We start from the raw sequence: 26004 nt of genomic DNA, 5'->3' as shown, positions 1-26004 counted from the left end.
AGGATTGAAGACTTGCCCTTCGAGGGGTCAAAGCAGTTCAGTGAATGGACTGGTAGGGCCCTACATGCATGGAAATATTCCAAAGCAGCCCAGTGCTTTCTGGGGATATACATTCTTCCACCCTATCGAAGGGCATACCACCCTCAGACATTGCGTCATCAGAGACTGCGCACCACAGGGTACCATGGACAAATGGAGGTACCTGGCCAGGAAATGCCCTGGGTAAAACAAAGGGCATTGATCCCCCTCCACCTTCTGGGATGACCCATCAGCAAATTTGATGGGATGGTGGACAGCTGTATAGAAACCTTTCCACAGAGCATGACCTTGGGAAGCTGCCTCATGCCATACCATCAGGCATTGTCTATTATAACATCAGACAGATGGCTTTCCACTGAATGTAATGAAAGGGTTACCCTTCTCAGTCTCTTCCCTAACAACAACACTGGTCACAGACACATCGGGGCAGGGTGGAGCCACTTGCAAATGCAAGGTTTATGATCTCAGGACAATCTATAATTACATATGAACATCTCGGTACTGAGAGCCATCAGACTGGCTTGCATGGCATTCTTACCCATCTTTAAAATGTCACAATGAAGATCTTGATTGTCAACGCATCAGCAAAGCACTATATAGACAAGCAGGGAGGCACTCAATCATTCCCTCTCTGCATGGAGGCAATCGATTTCTGGGAATGGTGCCATCAGCATTGAGTCATTCCAATAACTCTGCACCTACCAAGGGTCAACAATTACCCGATAGACTTCCTAAGCAGGAATGTGATAACCAGCCACAAGTGGTCATTGTGGAAATCCATTCTAGAACCAATATTCTGCTGGTGGGGAACTCCCACCGTAGACCTGTTCGCCGGGCTGGACAATGCCAGTGCAAGGACTTCTGTTCCAGGGAAAGTGTGAGGCTCAGCTCCCGTCTGGACACCTTTGTGTTTTGTTGGTCTTGAGGACTACTCTGTGTCTTCTACGCAATCCCCCGATCCCCAGGATCATATCCAATATTAGACAGAACAAAATAGCCTCTTAATAGCAGAGGCAATTTTGGCTGTTGGATCACCTCCAGGTATCCAGCCAGCTCTCCATATGCCTTCACACCAGTCCAGACATGCTCTCACAAAACCAGGGTCAGATATTGCACCAGGACCCTCAGTTGTTACGTCTGACAGCCTGGATATTTACTATGAGCAAGCCCAACAGAGATTGATCCCTACAAGTCTATCAGATCCTTCTATAGCATTGGAAACCCTCCACCAGGAAGACTTACTCCTTGAAGTGGAAAAAAAAATCCATTTGGGCAATGCAAAACTTTGTGAACCCAGTTGAGATCCCAATACCAAAAATTCTGGATTACATGCTGCTCCTGTAGCATCGGGGTTACCCTTAAGGTCCATCTGGCTGTAATATCCGCATGCCATGCTCCAATATGGTCACATACAGCCTTTTTACACCTTGCAGTATCAAGATTATTCAAGGGCCTTCTCTGTAATTCCACTGCAGCCAAAGACCCTACTCTCATATGGGACCTTAATGTGGTTCTCCTGTTGTTTAAGGAGCCTTCATTGAAAGCGTTGTTGGAATGCTTCTGTTATAATCTCACCATCAAGATGGTCTTTCCTGTAGCCATCATGAAGAGTCAAGAGAACCACAAGCTCGCATGGTTGGACCATCATATACATCCTTCCACAGGGATAAAGTGGTGAATTAACGACACCCTAAATTCGTCCCTAAAGTGGTCTCAGAATTCCACCTGAATCAGTCTGTCACCTTAGTAGTCTTCTTTCTGAAGCCCCATATGTTGCCAAAAGAAACAAAACTTTGTACTATGGATGTTGTCCAGGGCCCTGGTTTATTACATCAACAGGACCAAACCTTTCAGATTTTCTCCCTACCTCTTCATGGCCATTTCTGACATCAAAGGGCCAATCTGTCTCATCCCAGAGAATCTCAGTGGATTACACAATTCATTTCCACTTGCTATAAATTGGCTAGCAAACCTGTACCCCCAAATATGAAAGCACACTCCGGTAGGGTTCAGAAAACGTCTTTGGACTGCTTCATATCTATACCTATCTCTGAGATTAGTAAGGCAGCCACATGGAGCACTCCACTGAGCTTTGTGAAACTGTGCACTTGACATGGATGCCAAGTTTGGAAGAGCAGTACTTCAATCTCCATTTGACGGATATAGCTGAACCACCTCACTCCCACCTTCCGGGGACGATACTGTTTGCCAGTCACCTAGAGTGGGATCCATACTCAAAGTATGGTTACTTATCCTACAGTAACCTTGGTTCTTCGAGAAGTTATAGTCAGTGAGGATCCCACAACCTACCCTCCATCTCTGCTGTTTGGGCTTTGAGTTGCAAGGGAACTGAAGGAGTGTCATGGCAGTCCTGCCCTTCATGCCCTTGTCTGAGAGCTTAAAGAGGACAGGGCACATGTGCGGCCCTAATGGACACTGTTACTCAAAAGAGGTTTTTAAGGTGAGGCTTGACAAAGCCCTGGTTAGGATGATTTAGTTGGGGATTGGTCCTGCTTTGAGCAGGGGGTTGGACTAGATGACCTCCTGAGGTCCCTTCCAACCCTGATATTTTATGATTCTATGGGTGTAGGGGGCGGGGAATCCAGTGGAGCATGCATACCTGGAGTGAGATGAACACTGATGACACCATGTCAAAGAACTACACTTACTATAAGGTAAGTAACTGTATTTTCCTGACTTTCCAATCCCATTGTCCAGACACTGGACAAAGCTGCATCTGCAAAACAGTTTGATGGTAAAACTGGTTTATGTAAAATATGGGAGAAAGAGCATCAGCCACCTCAGAAACCAATATCCATCACACGGTGCTACCTGCAGCTTGGCATATTTGTTCCCATCTGTTACGCCTTCTGCTAATAAATGTGCAGTGTTTGGAATACTAGATGACTCACCAGACTCAGTTGTGACATGATTTGTTGATAGAAAGACACACGGGATGGGTTTTGTTGGCTTCCATCCCACCCTTTGCTTGATTAATACTTTTATAATGCATTTCTTTAGCTGCTTAACTTTCTGGTATGAAACATCCCTGGATTCAGGCACTATGCTTGCAAGTGTCTGTGCTGGGAAATTTAATACTTAGCTGAAAGCAAGAGAGGCGGGAGAGGCCTGTGTCCTGGCTGTTTCATTATGGCCCAGCTTGGAACACGAAGGCGCAGCCCTGATCAGGGCTGATTTAGAACTGTATTGTGTCAGGGGCTATTTTGGAAGGCATTGCGAATTGCTGCTATCTCCCAGCATTCCCCAGTGAATGGAGGTGGAGGGGTGCAGCATGTTGTTCCCGTTGCACCTAGCTAGCTGCCATTCCTAGTGTGTAGAATGAACTTTGGCCATGGCTCCAATTCCCCCTGCTCTTGTCCACACTGCACCCGAGAGGGTGCTAGCCCGAAGCAACCGCAGCCCTCAGGGGAGCACAGGAACTTTAACTCCGCCTTGTCCCTGCACATGGGGAACAAGACAGCGAAAGTTTCCTTGCACCTTTCTTTCCTCCGTGCACTTATGCAGAAACCACACACAATCTGGCCTGTATTTAAATACGTGGAGAAATTTGCCCTAGATTTTTGCATTTCTTGGTTGGTGCTGTGCAATTACACACATGCCCTGGGTTTATCTACAGTATATCTCTGAGCAGCTTAAAGGTGAAGATTATGATGATATTGTTTCATTAGTGAGCTGCATCATCATTGACTTCTTAATCTGAAGGATGGGTTATTTTTTATATTTTTAAGCCATTAGAGGTTTAAAAATTGGTGGCTCACATACTCTTTGTGGCTTCCCAGCAGCAGCCCAATTTAGTAAATGTCACTTGCAGTGGAATAAGCAGCTGTGAAATAACCTGCGTTAGGAGGTTGAAGGTTGTTGCTTGATGAGACTCTCTGATGACATTCCTGTGAGACTGACTACATGGCCACATGCAGTCAGTGCAGAAGACTTCCTGCTTCAGTGGCTAATGAGGCAATCCAAGGTGGGGGCAAAGTTTTCCTTGGAAATATCAGACAGTTGGGCATGGGGAGATGCAGGTGTGTATGGTATTCTGAGGTTCTCAGCGTTCAGCCTCGTTTTACACAAGGCACAGAAATACTGAGCTGGTCAGGGCCATGTAGTTAATCAGTGGCAGAGCTGGGGCTTGAACTGAAGAGTCCCAGGTCCAAGTCCACTGTAGCAGTGCATTCTCCCTCCTTATTTAAGCACATATCCCATTTGTTAGTGAAGCTGGGAAAGGAAATGCTCAAAAACTTCAGTCAAGGTTAGTATATGCAGTATTAAATGTTTGCCAGAATGTGGCAGTGGTGTTTTTAAGACCAAGGGGAATTGATTTTCTGCAGCCTTGTTTTTTATCCATCATGAGCCAGCATGGCTAACGCATGAGCTGCTGCTCATTGTCTTTCCCACAAAAGAAAGATGAATGAAGGATGCACTCTCCAGACTGCCTCTAACATGGCTAGGAAATCATGCTTCCAGTTGGCTCATCTTTAATTAATGTGCCCAGTTTGGCTAAATCTATATCATTAGTCAAATGATAATTTTTACTCATGTTTGTCATAGCACCATGCATATCGCGCATCACCTTCGAGTTGGGTATTTGTCATATAATAAAGCCTATGCACATAAAAAAGTGAGCTAATTTTACTAAGTGCCACCGTATCAGTAGCATAATGCAGAGAGATATTAGCCATGCCACACCAGTCCTTAAGAGATGTCAAGTAATTGACAACCCTAACTCTAGTAGACAGAGATTGTATATGTGTGTAATTAAATCCATCACAAACCCCACTCAAAATCTAATTTATTTTGTGCAACGGAAGTCTTATCGCGTTACCCACTTGCCAACATTAAGAGAAAAAAATATAAATAGAGATGATTGCATTTATGTAGCCTATCATTTCAGAAGCAGAAAGAGCTGGTGGATATTAAAGGAAAAGATTCTAAGCAAACTTCTCTGTGTACTCAGGACACACATTAGTGCAGTAAGGCTGGAGTCATTTGAAGCTTAGTTAGGTTTTCTTGTCTGCAGACACCCTCCGTGTGTATGTTCTTCCTCTATGTGTTATCTCACAGTAACAAAACTAAGTTGTGAACCAAGTTAACATTTGAAAAAGAGGAATCTGAGGTTTCTATGCTATAAACGGTTCTGGGTGGACAGGCTTCTGCCTGTAGCCCTACTGGAATACTTGTTCAGGGATTTGCTCATGCTGAGCAGCTTGTAGGGTTGGGGAGCTAATTTTTCAGGTGCTTCCTATAATGTACATGACATCTGCCAGAGAATTTACCAGCTGTCATGAGGATGACAATTATTTATGTATTTTGTTTGTTTAGTTATATAGCAACAAAAGTATGCTACAGTAAGTATTTTAGTAACAATCAGGCAATAATTTCCTGCCTTTGGGATTACTCATCAGACACTGGAAGATACTTCTATCTTGCGTTTCATTGGTAGAGGGATTTTCATCACATAATATCCTGTTGCAATAACTTTAGTTTGAACCGCATAGAGCTGGAATTCACTGATACTCCAGCTCACGTAGGCAAGTTATACTCTGCTACTCCCCAGATGACAGTGTCATAGTGAATTCATAAACATCTTCCCCCAAATTCTCCTTTATGTTGGTCCATTGTTCTTGTGGGGAGTCACATAAAGCACTAGTAAGTGACTCAGACTGGATTCTGAGCTTGTGAGGTGCTGAACACCCTACAGTCCCACTGATTTCTGTGGGAGTTGAGAGCAGTCTGTCTTAGGGGCATGGTGACAAATTGCTACAGCCCATGTTAAGTGTAACAATGACAATCAGAAGTGTGAATTTGCAGAGCGAATGTTATTTTTGTTGCTTTTTTCTCGTAATTACGGTGCCATAAGCAATGCAGCACGTTTTATTTCTGCAACCTCCAGGAAAAGGAAAAGCCTGTCTAAAATGCGCTTTGAAGACCCTTTGGGTTGATTGCCCTAGTTAGAGATGAGAGTTTGCTTGCTACCTCTCCTCCATTCCAGGGCATATTGAATTGTTTATAAAATTGCTGCAAACAGCACATCTTGAGAGATGGTGTAGTGCCTTGCTTGAGTGCTTCATTAACCATGCTTAGGCTCAGACTCAAGGGGTGATTAGACAGAGAGGGAACAATATGTTTCATAAGGCATTATTAGCAGAACATCTGAACATTCGACTCACCTCATACACAGCAATTCGTGTGCATGAAGAAGATTCAAGTTCTTTTTTTTTTTCCCCCGCTTGGTACGAAACAAAATGTCTGTGGATGCAGCCATGGACCATTCTAAATTCACACAAATAACCAGGTCAGCTTCTCCTCCCAGTGGTGGACATGGAATCCACTCAAAGTACTGCAGGCACAGAAAACCCAAGTTAGGCCGTCTTCACCCTAGTTAGTTCCCACAGCTTGTTCTGAGTGAGCATGGAAAGCTCATCATTGCCTGATGCTAGGAGTATATCGCAGTGTGCTAGGGAACTTCCTGTGTCCAGTAGCGGGGTCCACATGGCTAATTAGTGCATGGCACTCTGGTAAGCTGTAGATTTACACCCCTACTTGGTGCTCACTAACTCTCCAGCTAGACAAGCCCTTGGGAAATGCATTTCAGTTGAGACAAACACCTTGTAATGTAGTTGTCCACATCACAGAAACCTCTAGTTTAAGACTTCAGCACATTGGTGGCCCAGTGTGGAGGAGGTGATTTAAAAGAGAAGTGGGTAAAAATTATTAATAGAACTGCACATTAGTTTTAAGGCTGCCTCTGAAAGAGGGACATCATAATGTTTTCTAATTGGGGCTGATAAAAATGTAGCATTACTTGTAGGCTCCTCAGAGAAGCCAGTTGTGAAATTGGGTTTGTATTAAACCTAATAATGGAAAATTAAGCATAGTATGTCTGTCGAAAATGGCCTGTCATAAAAATAGTCTCCTCTCCATTATGGGACATTAATAGGGAATAGGTAAGGAAAGATGCATTGGGGAAACAAAGCCAACTAGGAGAATTAATAAGCCTTGAAATTCCCTCTGATCAGAGTTCTCACATTGTAATTAGTAACAGTATTAGAATTACTGTAGAAATGCTTAGATGTTACTCTTCCTTAAATTCCCCATTTATTGCTGTTATATGTGTGGGTGGTTTTGCTAAAGCCAAATTCATATTTATTTGTGTGTGTCTCATGCATGTTGCTTTACTGAAGCCTGGATTTTGAAAAATAACTTAACACCAGTGAGTTGGTGGAAGAGATGCCGATCACCTGTAACTCCGGTAGATTTCAGAATGAGTGGAAGGTGGTCAACATCTCTGATAATTGGATAAGTCAAAACTCCATAGTGTTTTCTGCAAGAGGAGGAGTGTTCACCCTGCTGCTATAGCCAAAATTCAGCTTGAGCAGTTATAGTCCATTTCCCTAAAATTACCCTCAAGTTTTAGCTGGATTAGTTTGTTCTCTTTGCCCCCCTTAAAAGACTGTAGTAGCGCTGCTGACAAGTAATAGCTTCTAGTTTCTAGCCCTTTCCAATAGTGAGCAAGTAATCGCTTTGTATACAATCTCCAGTCACTTTGGGTCATTCTGGATAGAAGAAGCTATATATTGGATATGTGAATGTGGTGCTAGTGGTTAGTAACTAATGCAATGAGCATTAAGAGCCCTAGGAGATCCCTAACGAAGTGCCAAGACAAAGACTCACTTGATCAAATGCTTGAATTAAGTTGGCTCATTTGGAAAGAAACCAGAACTAGCAACTAGATATTGCATCTAAGCAGAGCTTTTGTAGTTAAATAGAAGAATCCTGGTTGGTGATCATGTGTTGCTAGAAGTGCTTTCTGTTCTGTTGTCTATTAGGAGTATTGTGCCATACAGTTAGGGTTCTGCCTGAATATATGAAGCTACAGTCTTCATTCACCTAGTGCTGGAGATGTTTTCTAAATCCGTATCTTTTGAAAAGGTACATTTTTTTCTGATACATTTACATTTCTGAAATATAAGTGCAAGGTAGCCATATTTCTGTGCAGTTTTGTTGTTCTTTCAGATGACATTACATTTCTTAAACTGAAATATATACGTTAGGCCTAAACTTTACTTCATAAGTGACTGACAATTTTGGGTTTCCAAATTTCTGGGTGCCCAACTTGAGATGCTGAGCCCTCACTCTCTGAAAATCAGTCCTAGCTATGGTTGAGCACCCAAAAATCACTAGTCACTTTTGAAAACCTTGTTCTTTCATATGTGCAGGACAGTCATGCTTTGTGAACAGAAGTATATCATTCCAGTGGAGTTGCCATGCAGATTTCATGATTGTAACATGCATTATTTCTTGAGATATGCCATTTACTTCTGTCACTGTTGTGCCTGTTTGGCTATCCACATCTGTTCCTGTCTCCTTCTGATTGCCTCACTGACTGATTACACTACAAATATTTGAGCGTGCCTTAGTCTTTCTGGATGGTTTGGGCATGTGTGGTTTTGCACTTGCTTCTCTTCTTTATTTTACCTGCACTGACTTTTGGGGGGATGCGGGGGGGACGGGGACAAACAGCACAGGAATGAGACCAGAAATAATGGATAGGTAAAAGCTTGTTTTGTCTCTCTGTCTTTAAAACAGAGAGCAGCCACGGGGAGATGACCCAGCCAACTCTGACCATCCAGACCCATCCGTACAGGAGCTGTGAGCCAGTGGAAATGTCCTACCCCAGGGGGCAGTTCCAACCAGCCATCCGAGTGGCCGACTTGCTACAGCACATCACCCAGATGAAACGAGGACAAGGCTATGGATTTAAAGAGGAATATGAGGTGAGAGGAACATTTGTTCACAGAAGTAAATAGAGACGTTGCAGCAACTCTCAAGTCAGGATGGAGGCTCAGGAGTAGAGAATGATCGTTTTAAGAGGCTTTTTTTATTAATTGAATTAACTGTGATCATGTCCCCCTTTTTGCGTTTCTGTGGCTAGGATTATAACCATATTCCTTTACCTTCCGTAGTGGCTCCAAGCCCACATCTCCTGTAGTGACAGTGATTACTGGGGGCTGTCTGCTTCGTAGGTCCATGTAACAGCATTCTAGCATTGTAAGAGGAGATGGAGAACAGTTACAAGACCATTGGATCCATTCCTTCGTGAGTGTGGATTATAATTTAGAGTCCAAGGCTACCCTTTCCCCAAAAGAGTGGGTATAGCAGAGACTGAACAGGTGAAACAGGGAAAGAATCAGAGTTCCCTTCTCCCATTATCTTTGGTGTAGTATAACTAAAGTAATGCAAGCCAAGTCTGGATAAGCGAAGTAAGCTTTTTCTTTTGATTTCTACTCCATTGCAGTCCCAAATGCTTTGTAGCAATTGATCAAATTAAAGCACAAATTCACGAGCTGCATGTGGAACAGTAAACTCAAAGCAAGAGATACCTTTAAAGAATTACTGGCTTTTCCATTGTGCTAGAACCTCTGGCTCAGAAGTGAGAGATAAGAAGCTAGTTATTAAAAAGAGGGCAAAAAACCCAACAGGGTGGTGAGAATTAGAGAACATCAGAGAAAAAGATGGTAGAAAGAAAGATAACAAGAGACCAAGGAGGATATGAAAGAGAACTATGCAGCACCTATATGGAGAGGGGTAGGAATGAGGAAGAGAAGGAACCAGCACAATCAATCAATGAAATTCAGTTCTGGCAAGCTGTAATGGTAATGAGTGAAATAAGCTTTGTGGGGTGGCCATAAGGTGATATGTTGCAGCTTCTTTAAAATGATTCATAAATAACAGCAGCTGTGAGAAATGTGCAACTTAATGAAAGCAGTTTATTTTTAAATACTGTGAGTAAGAGTGCATTGGGCATGTAGCACTTGTGCTGGCTTATATTGTTATAAAAAGAGTATGGAAATTACCTTTCTGTGCAAGCCAAATAGCCCTGTTTTGATCTGACGACATTATAGACTCATAAGGGTGAATGTTTCTAGTTACTATAGGACGGCAGAGAGCAGATAGGGCTCAATAACTAGCATCTCCACTATCCTGTATGCTAGGTTGACAATTAATCGATGGGCTTTGCTTAATATTGAAACAATGGGGTCAATTCTCTTATAGGTCCAAAGGGGATCTACTCAAGCAACCCCTTGCCCCCATGAACAGTAATCAAGTTTGCACGTCACTCTCCTGCAGATGCTCCAAAGAATTAGGTCTTGATGCTAAAAGAGAAAATAAACAGTGTCTAGAGTGCACGTGGCTCTTGGCACTGGGGTTGGTAATTCTCAAAATAACCCATTAGCATAAAAAATATTAATGCAACTCCAGCTCCACGAGATAGGCCTCTCCCCAGAAAGTGCTAGCCATGTGTATATATAATGATAACAATATACTGTAGATTTCCATAATCCATTTCACTCCAAGAGATACCACTGGGTATTCTGCAGGTTCACAAATCGCATGCAAAATCCTGCTCTGGATTAAAGGGGCACAACTGCTCTGAAGTCATCTAGATTTACTTGATCTGTTAGACAGAAGAATTTGGCTTTCAGTACACAGTATGTAAGGAATGCTTCACTCACTGCCAAAATGCAGCCACAGCTACCACCACAAACACTACAAAGTTAGGGAGGGTGACCATATCCTATTGAAGCTACTAAGGATTATTTCAAATTGACAGAATATATTGTCCCAAATTGGAATTTGGCTGAACAGAAGGCTAACAACTTTATTTTGCAAAAAGCACTCCAAGATCTTTAATCACAAATGGGCTAGACCTCTGTTTTATGCCTCTTCCATATATTGTGTTTTTATATATTATATAGTTTAGTACCTGTGTCACCTACAAATACATTTCTCCTTTAAAGAGCTGATTTTCTACCTTACTTTGCCATCAGGTCTCATAAATTACAATCTATTTAGTGATGTGATATCAAATAATTTTACTATTATGAAACATCTGTTTGAGCCAGGATCATCCCTCATCCATGGCAGTCTCTTATCTCTGCAAATTTTCTCCCCATGCTACTGCTGGGAAATTGAATCACAGATTTATTTTAGAAGTACCTCTCTCCCCCATAAGTTTGTAATAATGGCAAAGTTTTAAGCCAAGTGCGCTGCTAAAACGTACATGCCTGTTAGGTGTGCAGAAAGCAGGATCTGTGTGCGCATTTGGTGTTGTGTGAGCACTCGGTTTACACTTTGAATGCAGGGATTTGTCAGCAAACAAGGAGCAGGTGCATTTTGGCTCAGTGTTTGACCTGGCCCTTCACGAGTGCTGTTGTTATTTAATATATATATATATATATATGTATATATATATATAAATAAAATGTGACACTAACAACAGGGATTGATAACATTGATCAGAATGAGGCACAATGTGGGCATGGCATGTTTAAATGTCACTCATTCAACCTTCAGTACCCTTTAGTTCTAACTTGCATCACCCCGATCCTAGTCTAAGCTTCCTATGAGCAAAGACTGCCAGTGTGGAAGGTGAGGAAGACAGATGGCCAAATTCATTTTCATTTGTGGTTGAGGACAACATTGATACAGCTCCCCAGAAGTGAATAGCTTACTGCATACCCATGCTGCACTACTGGGGTATTTTATTTATTTTGAATTTTGTGGCTGGTACTTAAGGCATTTCAGGATGGACTTCTCGCTGCCTATTATTGAGTGTGAAGTCTGGCTTTTATCCCATTCATAAAATCATAGAAGATCAGGGTTGGAAGAGACCTTAGGAGGTCATCTAGTCCAACCCCCTGCTCAAAGAAGGACCAGCCCCAACTAAATCATCCCAGCCGCCAGGGCTTTGTCAAGCCAGGCTTTAAAAACCTCTAAGGATGGAGATTTCACCACTCCCTAGGTAACCCATTCCAGTGCTTCACCACCCTCCTAGTGAAATAGTTTTTCCTAATATCCAACCTAGATTTCCCCCACTGCAACTTGAGACCATTGCTCCTTGTTCTGTCATCTGCCACCACTGAGAACAGCCTATCTCCATCCTCTTTTGAACCCTCCCCCCCTTCAGGTGAATGAAGACTGCTATCAAATCCCCCCTCACTCTTCTCTTCTGCAGACTAAATAAGCCCAGTTCCCTCAGCCTCTCCTGATAAGTCATGTGCTCCAGCCCCCTAAACATTTTCATTGCCCTCTGCTGGACTCTCTCCAATTTGTTCGCAGTCTTTCTGTACTTGGGGCCCAAAACTGGACGGAGTACTCCAGATGTGGCCTCACCTGTGCCACATAGATGAGAACAATCACTTCCCTCGTTCTGCTGGCAGCACGCCTACTAATGCAGCCCAATATGCCATTAGCCTTCTTGACAACAAGGGCACACTGTTGACTCATATCCAGCTCCTCGTCCACTGTAATCCCCAGGTCCTTTTCTGCAGAACTGCTGCCTTGCCATTCAGTCCCTAGTCTGTAGCAGTGCATGGGATTCTTCTGTCCTAAGTGCAGGATTCTGCACTTGTCCTTGTTGAACCTCATCAGATTTCTTTTGGCCCAATCCTCCAATTTGTCTAGGTCATTCTGGACCCTATCTCTACCCTCCATCTTATCTACCTCTCCACCAGCTTAGTGTCATCCATGAATTTGCTGAGGGTGCAATTAATCCCATCATCCAGATCATTGATAAAGATGTTGAACAAAACCGGCCCCAGGACCAACCCCTGGGCACTCCACTTGATACTGGCTGCCAACTAGACATTGAGCCATTGACCACTACCTGTTGAGCCTGACAATTTAGCCAGTTTTCTATCCACCTTATAGTCCATTCATCCAATCCACACTACTTTAACTTGCTGGCAAGAATACTGTGGGAGACCTTATCAAAAGCTTTGCTAAAGTCAAGGTATATCACGTCCACCACTTTCCCCATATCCACAGAACCAGTTATCTCATCATAGAAGGCAATCAGGTAAATCCATGACTGCTTCTGATCACCTTCCTCTCCTCCAAGTGCTTCAAATGGATTCCTTGAGGACCTGCTCCATTATTTTTCCAGGGACTGAGGTGAGGCTGACTGGTCTGTAGTTCCCCAGATTCTCCTCCTTTTTAAAAGATGGGCACTATATTTGCCTTTTTCCAGTTGTCTGAGACCTCCACGAATTTTCAAAGATAATGGCTCTGCAATCACATTAGCCAGCTCCCTCAGCACTCTTGGATGCATTACAACCAGCCCCATGAACTTGTGTATGTCCAACTTTTCTAAATAGTCCTGAACCTCTTCTTCCACCACTGAGGGCTGCGCATCTCCTCACCATACTGTGTTGCCCAGTGCAGCAGTCTGGGAGCTGACCTTGTCTGTGAAGATTGGGGGGAAAAAAAGCATTGAGTACTTCAGCTTTTTCCACATCATCTGTCACTAGGTTGCCTCCCCTATTCAGTAAGGGTCCCACACTTTCCCTGACCTTCTTTTTGTTGCTAACATATCTGTAGAAACCCTTTTTGTTACCCTTCACATGCCTTGCTAGCTGCAGCTCCAATTGTGCTTTGGCCTTCCTGATTACACCCCTGCATGCTCTAGAAATATTTTTATACTCCTCCCGACTCATCTCTCCAGGTTTCCACTTCTTGTAAGCTTCCTTTTTGTGTTTAAGCTCACTGAAGATTTCTCTGTTAAGCCAAGCTGGTCGCCTGCCATATTTGCTATTCTTTGTGCACATCAGGATGGTTTGTTCCTGCTCCCTCAGTAAGGCTTCTTTAAAATACAGCCAGCTCTCCTGGACTCCTTTCCCCCTCATATTAGCCTCCCTGGGGATCCTGCCCATCAGTTCCTTGAGGGAGTCAAAGTCTGCTTTTCTGAAGTCCAGGGTCCGTATTCTGCTGCTCTCCTTTCTTCCTTGTGTCAGGATCCTGAACTCGACCATTTCATGGTCACTGCTGCCCAGGTTTCCATCCCCTACCAATTCTTCCCTGTTTGTGACCAGCAGGCCAAAAGGAGCACGGCCCCTAGTTGGTTCCTCCAGCACCTGCACCAGAAAGTTGTCCTTGACACTCTCCAAAAATTACTGCCGAAGTGGGACCCGGAGCGGAAGGACCCCCCGCCACTGAATTACTGCCGAAAACCCGGCTGCACTTTGGCGGCGGGTCCTGCTTCAGCGGTAATTCGGCGGCGGGGGGTTCTTCCTCCCCGGAGCAGAAGGAGCCCCCACCGGCGAAGACCGAGAGCAGAAGAAGCTCCGTGGGCCCGGACCCTGCAAGAGTTTTCGGGGGCCCCGGAGCGAGTGAAGGACCCCGCTTCAGGGCCCCCGAAAAACTCTCGTTTTGCCCCACTTGCCCCCCCCCGGGTGGCCCTGCCCCTGTCTGTCCTTCCTGAACAGTTTATACCCATCCATGACAGTGCTCCAGGCATGTGAGTTACCCCACCAAGTCTCTGTTATTCCAGTCACATCATAGATCCTTGACTGTGCCAGGACTTCGAGTTCTCCCTGCTTGTTTCCCAGGCTTCTTGCATTCGTGTACAGGCACCTAAGATAACTAGCCGACTGCCCTACTTTCTCAGTAGGAATGAGGAGGCCTCCCCTGTTACATCCTTCTTCTTGTGTTTCCTCCTGGTATTCCACTTCCCCACTTACCTCCGGGCTTAGGTCTCCATCCCCCGGCGAACCTAGTTTAAAGCCCTCCTCACTAGGTTAGCAAACCTACCTGCAAAGATGCTCTTCCCTCTCTTCATTAGGTGGATCCCATCTCTTCCTAGCAAACCTTCTTCCTGGAACAGCATTCCATGGCTGAAGACTCCAAATCCCTCTTTCCGACACCACCTGCGCAACCACGCATTTACCTCCACAGTTTAATGGTCCCTACCTGAGCCTTTTCCTTCAACAGGGAAGATGGACGAGAATGAGACTTGCGCCTCAAACTCCTTTATCCTTCTTCCCAGAGCTACGTAATCTGCAGTGACCCGCCCAAGGTCATTCTTGGTGCCCACATGAAGTATCATTGGTGCCCACATGGAAAAGTAAGAAGGGGTAGGGGTCCAAGGGCTTGATCAGTCTCGGCAGACATTCCGTCACATCCTGAATTCTAGCTCCACGCAAGCAGCATGTTTCTCGAGTTTCCAGGTCTGGACGGCAGATGGATGACACCGTCCCCCTTACAAGGGAGTCCCTGACCACCATCACCTGTCTCCTCCTCTTGGGAGTGGTGGTCGTGGAACCGCCATCCCTAGGACAATGCATCCCATGCCTTCTGGTCGATGGGGTCTCCTCCTTATCTCTTCCCTCAGATGACTCTTCCAAACCATTCTCTGCTGTAGTACTTGTGCAGAGGGCCTGAAAATGGTTTCTTACCTCTGTCCGCATTGGGGATACATGGGTTCTTCTCTTTCTTCTTCTGGAGGTCACATGCTGCCAATTTTCTTCCCCGTTCTGCACTGCCCTCTCTGATTCTTTAGTATGCTGTGCCTGCAGTACCAAATGCTGACTTCTATCCAGAAAGTCTTCATTTTCTCTGATGCACCACAGGGTTGATACTTGGGTCTCTAGTCCTTTAACCTTCTCTTCCAATATGAAGACCAGCTTGCACTTCATACAGACGAAGAAAGACAAACATGGCACATCCTGTGCAGGTCACAACAGATGATCGCTCACTATCCATATTGTCTTCCTTCTAAGAGCCTCTTCAGATGTTGTATTTACTGCTCACAGAAGCCTGAAAGGCAAAAACTCTGTGGGAACTCCCCACTGCAGGCAAACTCCCAGGCAAACTCTCTCTGATGGCTTCTCTGTTCACCGCTCACTCGGTTCACAGTCCTTACTTCCAGCTACAAATTCCATGTACATCTGAGGGAATAGAATCCTTTTGTTATCTATAAATTATATAATAAATTATAAATACTGTTTGTTTCCTAACTGGTAGGAATCTTATTTATATTTTACAAAAACTTCTGTAGGAAAAGAGCATTGAAAATTAAGACCCAGATCTTGTGAACACTGAAATTCTACAAACGACCAGAAAGCACTTAACTAAATAAACAAGTGCAGAATAGTCACTCTTGATCATAAAATGAGGAAAAAGTAAAGAGCTAGCCACACATAAATAAAACATCTGATTTAAATTTGAACAATCATTTTGATTTTTTTTAATCATGACTTTTATCTACCCTGCTTTAAATAATAAAATTATTTTGATTTTCAAACTAGCAGAATGAAAACTAGTTACAAGTTTTTTATATTGCACCATTAACAGAAATCCTGTCTCATCTCAGCAGTGCGGAAATTCTTGTTATATAAATAAAACTTCTAGGGTAGAATTTCATCCCTTTTGTGGATGCAGTTTAATTTGTGCCTGTTACTTTTGCACTTCTGTGAGAGTTTGTGCCTCTGCTTACCAGGCAATGTGGCCTAGTGGCCAGAGTCCCTAGAACCGCCCCTGGTTACAGAGCAGTATGGCCTAGTGGCCAGAGGCTCTCCCACTCCACTGGGTCCCAGCCTCTGGCCCTAACCATGGTGTAGGACCTTGCCCCGCCTCAGCGTGGAGGGTCCTGCCAAAACATGTTGAGGCTTGCCATGGCAAGGTACCAGTCCATCATCCGCCCCCACCCCAGGTCGCTTCCTACTGGCTTGAGTGTTGAGGTCTCCCACGAGTCTCTAGGTTCCCTACGGGACTCCAGGTCAGTCGCCTCCCCGGGTTCCTCCTGTGGTAGGGCTTCAAGCCAGCCTGAAGAGGCTTTAGATCCCAGTGCCTCTGCCGGCAGTGGCTGGTCCTCCGCAGGAGCTTCCCAGTCAGGTCATAGAATCATAGAATATCAGGGTTGGAAGGGACCTCAGGAGGTCATCTAGTCCAACCCCCAGATAGATTTTTGCCCCAGATCCCTAAATGGCCCCCTCAAGGATTGAACTCACAACCCTGGGTTTAGCAGGCCAATGCTCAAACGACTGAGCTATCCCTCCGCCGCAGGTCCTTCCCTTGTGGCTGCCAGCCCAGACTGAGCTGGGCTCCCTCCTTTTATACTCCCAGAGCTCTTGGAGCATGCCCAGTAAGGATGGGGCGGGACTTCTACCATCAGTGCTACCGGCCTGACACTGCTGGGGCTGGTGCGGGGCGGTGCTGCCCCATCACAACTTCCATTTCAGCTGTAGATGCAAATATTAACAGCCACACCTCTACCTACCTCATTGCTGATCAGAGATCCAGAGATTAGTGGTGCAGTTACTCCAATTTGTTCATCTTGCTAATGAAAAAGCATTTGCACAAATGGTACCCTCAAACAGGGAATCTGTGCCTTCCATTCAAACAGAGATTGATATCTTAGTATAGTGTAAAATAACTCAGTGTTCAGTGAGAAGAACAATCATCAGCTTCCTCTTGAATCTTCTGAGGTCGTATCAGGCCAGTGGTTTCTTTCAGCAGAAAGCCTCATCAATTTAAATGGGAAGTTTCATGTTCAAATCAATGGCAGGATAGAGTTATTTGAACATAAGAACAGCCATGCTGAGTCAGACCAATGGACTGTCTAGCCCAGTATCCTGTCTTCCAACAGTGGCCACTGGTGGTGCGTCAGAGGGAATGAACAGAACAGGTAATCATCAAGTGATCCATCCCCTGTCACCCATTCCCACCTTCTGGCAAACAGAGGCTAGGGACACTTCAGAGCATGGTTTTGCATCCTTGCCCATCTTGGCCATTGATGGACCTATCCTCCATGAACTTATCCCATTCTTTTTTGAACCCTGATATAGTCTTGGCCTTCACAACATCCTCTGGCAAAGAGTTCCACAGGTTGACTGTGCATTGCATGAAGAAATACTTCCTTTTGTTTGTTTTAAGCCAGCTGCCTATTAATTTCATTTGGTGACCCCTAGTCCTTGTGTGATATGAATGAGTAAATAACATGTCCTAATTTACTTTCTCCACACTCGTCATGATTGTATAGATCTCTATCATATTCCCCCCTTAGTCGTCTCTTTTCCAAACTGAAAAGTCCCTGTCTTATTAATTTCTCCTCATATGGAAGCTGTCCCATACCCCTAATCATTTTTGTTGCCCTTTTCTGTACCTTTTCCAATTCCAATATATCTTTTTTGAGATGGGGTAACCAGAACTGCACATAGTATTCAAGATGTGGGCATACCATAGATTTATATAAAGGCAATATGATATTTTCTTTCTTATTATCAATCCCTTTCATAATGATATGGGTTTTATTGGATCTGACTGCATCCCCTTTGGCTGGACAGGACAGCATCACCCTGGTATAAATATGATGAGGTGGGATTTTTTTTCTTCTCAAAAGTTTATGATTAGATTGCTAATGACTGTTGCGGTGCTCTGGTCAATCTACTGTAACTAGATCCTAATGTAAAAATAAGGCACCTTTTTCCCTTCTCTTTGAAGATGAAAATGAGCCTCCCACACCCACTTTGTTATGCTTATTTTTTTGCCCAGGAGATTAGCTGCTATTATGTAGCAATTCTCTGTAAAAGGAAATAGAAGTGTGATCAAAGCCCTCACCAATTACTGTTATCACCTCTTGCTCCTGGGCTTTTGAATTGGGTCTTGCCTTCGCTGTTGTCAACAGCACTCATAGGTGTCCCTGACATATCTGTCCTGGAACTGTATGAGAGGAAATTCAAGATCTGCCAGGAAGTTGCTCAGATCACGTTTTATTGCAATGTCAGGTTTGTAGATCCTAGTTATTATGTCTCTCTTCCATCCCCACTCAGACACAATAATAGACCTGGATGGCTTGTGAAGATGCATGTGAGTTTATTTTCAAATTTGGGCTATTGCAAACCACCCGCTGCAGGGAAGGCAAAATAAAGTCTCCAAGGGTTAAATTAAAAGAACCATTATTGCCTAAGACTCCTAAATAATATAGTTTGTGACACTACTATTATTCTCTTGGAACACTGCATTTGCTTACAAGTCGTGCTTGGGGATGACAAAGTGACAGAAAATCTCAGGGGAAGGTATGTTGGAGTGGCCATTTACATTCCCAACACTGAGCAAAGCCAGGATGGGGCTACAGCTGAGAATTCACGTTTGTGGTTTTCTGTCTCAGCTGTGAGAAGCTATGCAAGTGGCACTAAGAGAAGGTTAGTGCCAGCTGTGTCCCAAAAGGGAACGCTGCTCCTGCTTCTCTGAACTGCCTATGCTGAAGTTTCCCTGGCTATGTCTTGAGTGATCATCCCAATTTACAGACACTTCAAGCCACGTTGCAAAGAGGGGAAAGTCTGCCTACCGGGCCATGTCCCAGGAGATGTGCCTTTTTCCTGGCTATTTCCTTAAGAACCTTCATTTTGGAAAATGGTCCATATGATTATATCCAAAGGGACTCATGTGACCAAGTCAGAGGGTGGTTCAAATGTGAGGAGTGGGATGTGGGACCTCCCCCTCCAAGAAACAAATCCCAGGTTTATAACTGTGGCCATGTCCTTCAGCTGTGTGTCTGGATGTACATTTTATGCAGCATTTGATTCTCAATCCCTGTGTAGTACAAAGACAATGACTATAATATCCTTCTATGTGGGCAAGGTGGGAAAGCCTTGCAGGACTTCCTTTAAGAAAACTAGCAGAAGGTATTGTGTAGTTACTGAAGACTGGCATCCCACTGTTGTTAATCCAGAAATAGGAGAAACCACCTTATATACTTTCCATTTAAATATCCTACAAGACTGAGTTCTGCATTTCAGCCATCTGGTCTTTCTCAGGGGCATATGTGTGTGAAACCCTCACAGACCCTGCACTGCAGGGGGAACGTCGCTCACTCTATAAATATGCCGCCAGAAGCAAATGCTCTTCCCCATTCCCTTTAGGTCCATACTTGCATGAGGAAAATGATTCTTAGCCAGCATAAGCCAAAGGTGCTAATGGTCTCTGCAGAGCTGGCCCTTTTGCATAATCCGATTTGCCTTTTCCTCTTTGAGAACAGCTGGTTGGTTGGTTGAGTACTGAATTATGCATCGCCTTTATTTTTGCCCAGCTTTGTCATGTTAAACCACCTGAAGGCATTGACCACTGTTTTTATAAACCCTCTTCCACTGTTTATTTTTCAGGCTCTACCCGAGGGGCAGACGGCATCTTGGGATACAGCCAAGGAAGATGAAAACCGCAATAAGAATAGATATGGGAACATCATCTCCTGTAGGTTCAAATTCAAATTAAATTGAGCTTACTGTATGTGTTTGTCAGCATCTGGACAGATGTTTGAGAGCCTGAATAAAGAAAAATGGCTCAAAATGCCCAGCCTTTGAACAGTTTGATTAGTTAGTTGCAGGCTAAGGTTCTTGTTATGATTTCTCTCCCCTCCCCCTCCACCCCCCACTGTGCGTTTCAGATTTTGTACTTAAGGGCAAAATCCTGCTGTCAGATTTTCACAGCAGACTGTGATGCCAATAGTCTGTTCTGTCTCTACATACACAGAGCTTTCAATACCACAAATGGGAGTTCAAGGGGCAACTAGGAATATCAGAGCTGAGATGCGGATCAGAGAACAGAATTTTTACCTTAGACTAGAAGTTGATAGACTCTAGTCTGTAGAGCACTCACTGGTGGTCTCCAGAGAGCTGGTTGCTTATATGGAGTAAGCTCTGTTCCTGTTTCCTCCTAAATCACATTGACAGCTAAAATAACATTAAACATTTCCCAATCCTACCTGCTCAAGTAAGCAATTGGTGTAGTTGCTACAGGGATGTTATGGGATTGTAAATGAGATGGGAGGTGTGTGAGACCCTCTCTCTCTATTGAGATATGTTCAGCAGCATGGAAGCTATTTTAGAACCCATGTATTAGATCATTGATATAAGAAATTGACCCAGGAACACAAACGGACACTTTTTGAGAGTTCCATTGAAGTCAGGAGAGTCATGCTAGTGTAAATGAGGGGGGAATTAGACACCATGCATTTATATATTTTATGTTGACCAGAGAAAAAATACCTTTTTGCAAACAAAGAATGGTCTTATGGTTAAGCCACTCGACTCTGACTCATCAGATTTAGAATTCGTTCTTGGATCTGGCCCAGCTTTCTGGGTGACTTGGGAGAAGTCACCGTCTGTCTGTCTGCCTTAGATCACCATTTATAAAATGAGGCTAATCATACTGCTTATTTCACATCTTTTCTCTGTTTTGACAGTTTAGATTGAGTTCCTACTCTGGAGAATTTACAGTGTTTTACTATGTGTTTATAGGGTGCCTAGCACAATGCGATGTATAAAATAATAATAATTAGTCAGGATGGGCAAACTGTGCAGGATAAAATAAGCTCTTTCTCTGCCTAGACACTTGGTCAATACCCAAACCAAATCTTTTAATTTTATTTAGTTTGAACAAGTTTGCACATTTTGGTTAGTTGGGATTTTTTGCTTTTGTTTTTTTGTTTGGTTTGTCTGTGTTCCAGCTGGACGTGGTTTAACCTGCATAATCTGATGAAGCAACAGAATTAAACAATGGGTCTGAGCCAAAACCCTGGATCTAGATAGTTTCCATCTGCCTGCAGGGAAGATCTAGATTTGGATCCTAAGTTTATGGCTCCGGCTCATGTCTAAACAGAATGAAATCACTATAACAAATGAAAAAAGAAACTGAACTAATTCTGTAGCATTAGGAGCCTACCTAATCATGAACTGAGATCCACTAATACATTTTGAATATAATTTATTTTCCAGTTTCCAGATCTGTGGCACCAGTGATATAAAAACAGCAACTCAAGCAACAGGCTGTTGGGCAAGGTGTAGAATGGCTAGAAACCTTTTGATCTAGAGGAATAATGATGGGATTGAAAGTAAATCAGGAATTCCTTAATTTTAATCCCAATTTTGCAACTGATTTACTTTGTGGCATCGGGCAGGTCACTTAACCTCCTTGCTTCTGTTTCTCCATCTGTAAAATGGAGATGGTAGTACTGGAGTGAATACTTGTCCAGTGTGTTTGAAGAAGAAAGTGTCCTGTATTTATGAGTGGTGTATGTAATGAGGAAAATATGTGAGATGATTTTTTCAGGTAGTTTTGAGTAAGCAGAGGACATGACTGAAGATGGAGGACAGAAGCAACTAAGCTATAGTTACTGTCCAATTTAGGACTCGGAAAAATACACATAGTGAAATCAAACAAGGTGAATGGGAAATGACACAGTGGGGAACTGTCCATAATGTTGCGTGCTTGAAGTTAATTACTTGAGATTGTTAAATAGACTCAAATGGAATTATTTAATCAAAGATTAACTATCTGAGATTAGTAGAGCACTATACAGAATACGGAAATAATAGATACATTCTGCCCCTTAACATAAGGTAAAAACCTGGCCTCTGTATCTCTCTCATCTGTAAATGATGAGATTCAAGCAGTTAGCACTCACCGATCTGACTTTCAAATCCCTTGTCTTTTATAGAGCATGAGTCAGAGAAACTCCTTTTTGTAAAGGAAAATTGCTTTCCTGCGATTAATTTCACTATGTGTCTTGTTTTGACATTTTTGTTTTACCTAAATGCTTATGGAATTTCTTTTACGGAATTTTTAGGTTACATGATCAATAAACTAAAGGGAATTCTAATCTGATCATTATTACTGACAGCTGTTATAACCAGCAGTTTTATGGAGTTAAAAACATCTTTCAATGGGTCATTGTTTCATCCATTACAGAACCCATCTGTAATAACAATGATTCCTTATCAATCACACAGTCCATTACAGAAAACATCTGCCATAACATGAATCCCTTATCAGTCACACGGTTTTGTTTATAACTTACTTCTATAGACTTTTTTTTATCAGTTTGATGAGTCTTTTCCCTGACATGTATAATCCCACAGATTTGGAGGCACCAACCATAATGAAGTAAAGCCCAATACTTGATCACATGAAGTTCCTGAATCCAGGTCACTTACAGATCAAGAACCAACACTCTGGCCTTAGAATTCAAACACACTCTTTTCTAATATCTTAAAGAGTCTGGCAGAATAGTTAATATGTGAAGGAGTTTAATCTACAATAAAAAGAGGATTTAAGGGGTTAATATTTATTAACAGGTACTAATAACTAGGATGAATTGTTGTCTGACAAAGTGTTGTGCTGCCTTTTGGCTATAAATATAAATACAGTAGAAATCAAGAGGGAGGAGGTGATGTTTTTGAATATGGAAATGCAAAATGTAATCAAAGCTAAGGAAGAGGTGTTTGCAAGGTCTAAAACATCGTAATATAAGGTCAGGTCCAGAGGCAGAGAGGGTGAAAAGGCATAGATAAGAAAAGTGGAGGTAGAGACGGAGACGAAGGATGCACACAAGCTTAAGATAAATAACAAGATTGAGTTTTTTCCCCTCAAATACATATTGAATCAAGAGTACAGAGGAGGAGAAATAGACCTTCTAAGAGACAGGAAGGAGAGTTTAGTAACAGAAGAGATAGGAACAGATAAATGGAATGAAATTCTTTGCCTCACAATTTCCGAGGTGTCTCAGGATGGATGCCATTAAAGGGAAAGTAAGTGTCCAAGGAAGAAAGGAGATATCTGAAGAGCCTATGGGCCTGTTCCAACATCCATTGAAATCAATGGAAGTCTTTGCAGTGACTTGAAGGACTGACCGTTGGATCTGGCCTTATACATGTCCCTCCTGTGCAAAAATGCCTGGAGAGGAACAAAAAAAATCAAAATGTTGACTCCAGTGGAGTCTACATAATTTCCCTGCTGGGACACGGGACCAGGAGAGTATGCACTAGCCAGGAGGCCAGGCCAGAAATCAAGCAGAATTCAGGTATCAAAAGGAATCTTTTCTCCCAGACTCAGGGGTCCTGGGCAGCAGTGTAGCATCCCCTTCCTTACTCTTCTTGAGCCCAAACCAGGAGGCATGGTGCTATTAGCTGGACTCTGTGATCCCTCTGAGTGTGACTCTCAAAGCACATAGCAGGAGTTAATGATGCTTCCAACAGTTCATAGAATCATAGAATATCAGGATTAGAAGGGACCTCAGGAGGTCATCTAGTCCAACCCCCTGCTCAAAGCAGGACCAATCCCCAACTAAATCATCCCAGCCAGGGCTTTGTCAAGCCTGACCTTAAAAACCTCTCAGGAAGGAGATTCCACCACCTCGTTCCAGTGCTTCACCACTCTCCTAGTGAAAAAGTTTTTCCTAATATCCAACCTAAACCTCCCCCACTGCAACTTGAGACCATTACTCCTTGTTCTGTCATCTGGTACCACTGAGAACAGTCTAGATCCAGCCTCTTTGGAACCCCCTTTCAGGTAGTTGAAAGCAGCTATCAAATCCCCCCTCATTCTTCTCTTCTGCAGACTAAACAATCCCAGTTCCCTCAGCCTCTCCTCATAAGTCATGTGCTCCAGCCCCCTAATCATTTTTGTTGCCCTCCGCTGGACTCTTTCCAATTTTTCCATATCCTCCTTGTAGTGTGGGGCCCAAAACTGGACACAGTACTCCAGATGAGGCTTCACCAATGTTGAATAGAAGGGAATGATCACATCCCTCAATCTGCTGACAATGCCCCTACTTATATAGCCCAAAATGCTGTTAGCCTTCTTGGCAACAAGGGCACACTGTTAACTCATATCCATCTTTTCGTCCACTGTAACCCCTAGGTCCTTTTCTGAAGAACTGCTGCTTAGCCATTCGGTCCCTAGTCTGTAGCAGTGCATGGGATTCTTCCGTCCTAAGTGCAGGACTCTGCACTTGTCCTTGTTGAACCTCATCAGATTTCTTTTGGCCCAGTCCTCTAATTTGTCTAGGTCCCTCTGTATCCTATCTGTACCCTCCAGCATATCTACCACTCCTCCCACTTTAGTGTCATCTGCAAACTTGCTGAGGGTGCAGTTCCAACTCCAGTATCTGCTGGGGCTTTATTCTCCAGCCACATAAAATGAATAGCTCCCATTGATGTCAGTGGGAGTTATCCATATGCTGGTTTGGGAGAACCAGGCCCCTGGGAGAGAAGAAAAGGGATTTTCACCACATAGTGTGGCTTCTCTGTTGGTCCTGTCAGCCTGACTGATGATTGATTTCACTGGGAATTATGCCTAAGTGAAGACAAGAGGATCAGGCTCAGAAAAATGACAGCAGACCTGGAAATAGAACCCAGGAGTCCTGACTCCCTATAGGCCAATCATGAGAAGGAGATGTGTCCTCATTGAGTACATGCTACAAAATTCTGAGCAAACAGGGTATCTTGGGAAATGGTGAATGAAACCACTGCACCTTTAACAAACTGCATAATTGTGGTTCAAATGCAATTGCTGGCAAAAGCCAGAGTCTGCACTGATTAGTTTTACAATTTTACTTATTAAAAGGCTACAGATGCCAATTAAGATGGTTTGCTAAATATTTCTATTACTGTTTCACCGCTCCAGGAACAGGAACCACAAGTCCCCATGGGAAGGGCATTGAAGGGCTTTCTGATTTTGCTGTAATTTCTGTAAGTGCCTCTGTTGTAACCTCTCACAGTAGCACCACTCCATGAATCACAGCACAGCTTATCCTTACACTCCTTTGGGTAATGATACAGTATGAGGACTATCTTTCCCGGCTCACTCCTCCTTCTCAGCACTGTGTTAAAACAGGGCACTGACCTTTCTGTGCAGATACCACTAGGTCTTTCTCCCAATCCCAATTCTTGCAGTTGCAAACAGCCCAAACTGCATTGGAAGAGGTCAAGTTCCACTGCACATGGGGAAAAGATACAGAGACTCAGCACAGTGGGTCCTGGTGCCCTTGAGTGTTGTGAAGCTCTGCTTTGTGGGGATCCCTGCAACCCAGTACACAGAGGTGTTTTGGGGGAGCCGGGAGAGTTGATTAGAGTTGGGGTCATGTCTTCATAACCACACAGATCCTTCAGCTTTCTTGCTGCGGCGGTGGAATGTGTCTTCTGTGCGGGAATTACTTCAGCCTTGAGGTTTCCTCAATGCTGGGGGAGATATCCTAGCAGAACTCAGTACAGTGCCAAGATACATGGGCTGTGTGTCTGGGTTTGGGATTTAGCCTTTAATGTAAAGATCTGAAAAAGCAAGCAAGCAAAGACTGGGGGAATAAATGAAGAGTCCTCTTTGTAGACCAGGGAC

General features: G+C 43.6%; 1 protein-coding gene across 5 annotated transcripts in view; it reads left to right on the top strand.

The window, feature by feature from the left end:
* PTPRT (protein tyrosine phosphatase receptor type T) overlaps nt 1-26004 on the top strand; it is a 698170-nt gene that overhangs the window by 635880 nt on the left and 36286 nt on the right. For all 5 annotated transcript variants that reach the window (XM_039498533.1, XM_039498528.1, XM_039498531.1 and 2 more), the window contains 2 exons: nt 8644-8831; nt 19998-20085. In XM_039498533.1, coding sequence (XP_039354467.1) covers nt 8644-8831; nt 19998-20085 — 276 coding nt within the window. The remainder of the gene's footprint in view (nt 1-8643; nt 8832-19997; nt 20086-26004) is intronic.

The sequence above is a fragment of the Mauremys reevesii genome, linkage group 13 (genome assembly GCF_016161935.1).
Source record: "Mauremys reevesii isolate NIE-2019 linkage group 13, ASM1616193v1, whole genome shotgun sequence".
NCBI classification, from domain to species: Eukaryota; Metazoa; Chordata; order Testudines; family Geoemydidae; genus Mauremys; species Mauremys reevesii.
The sequence above is the reverse complement of the archived record's forward strand: the minus strand, read 5'-3'. Positions and strand labels throughout refer to the sequence as shown.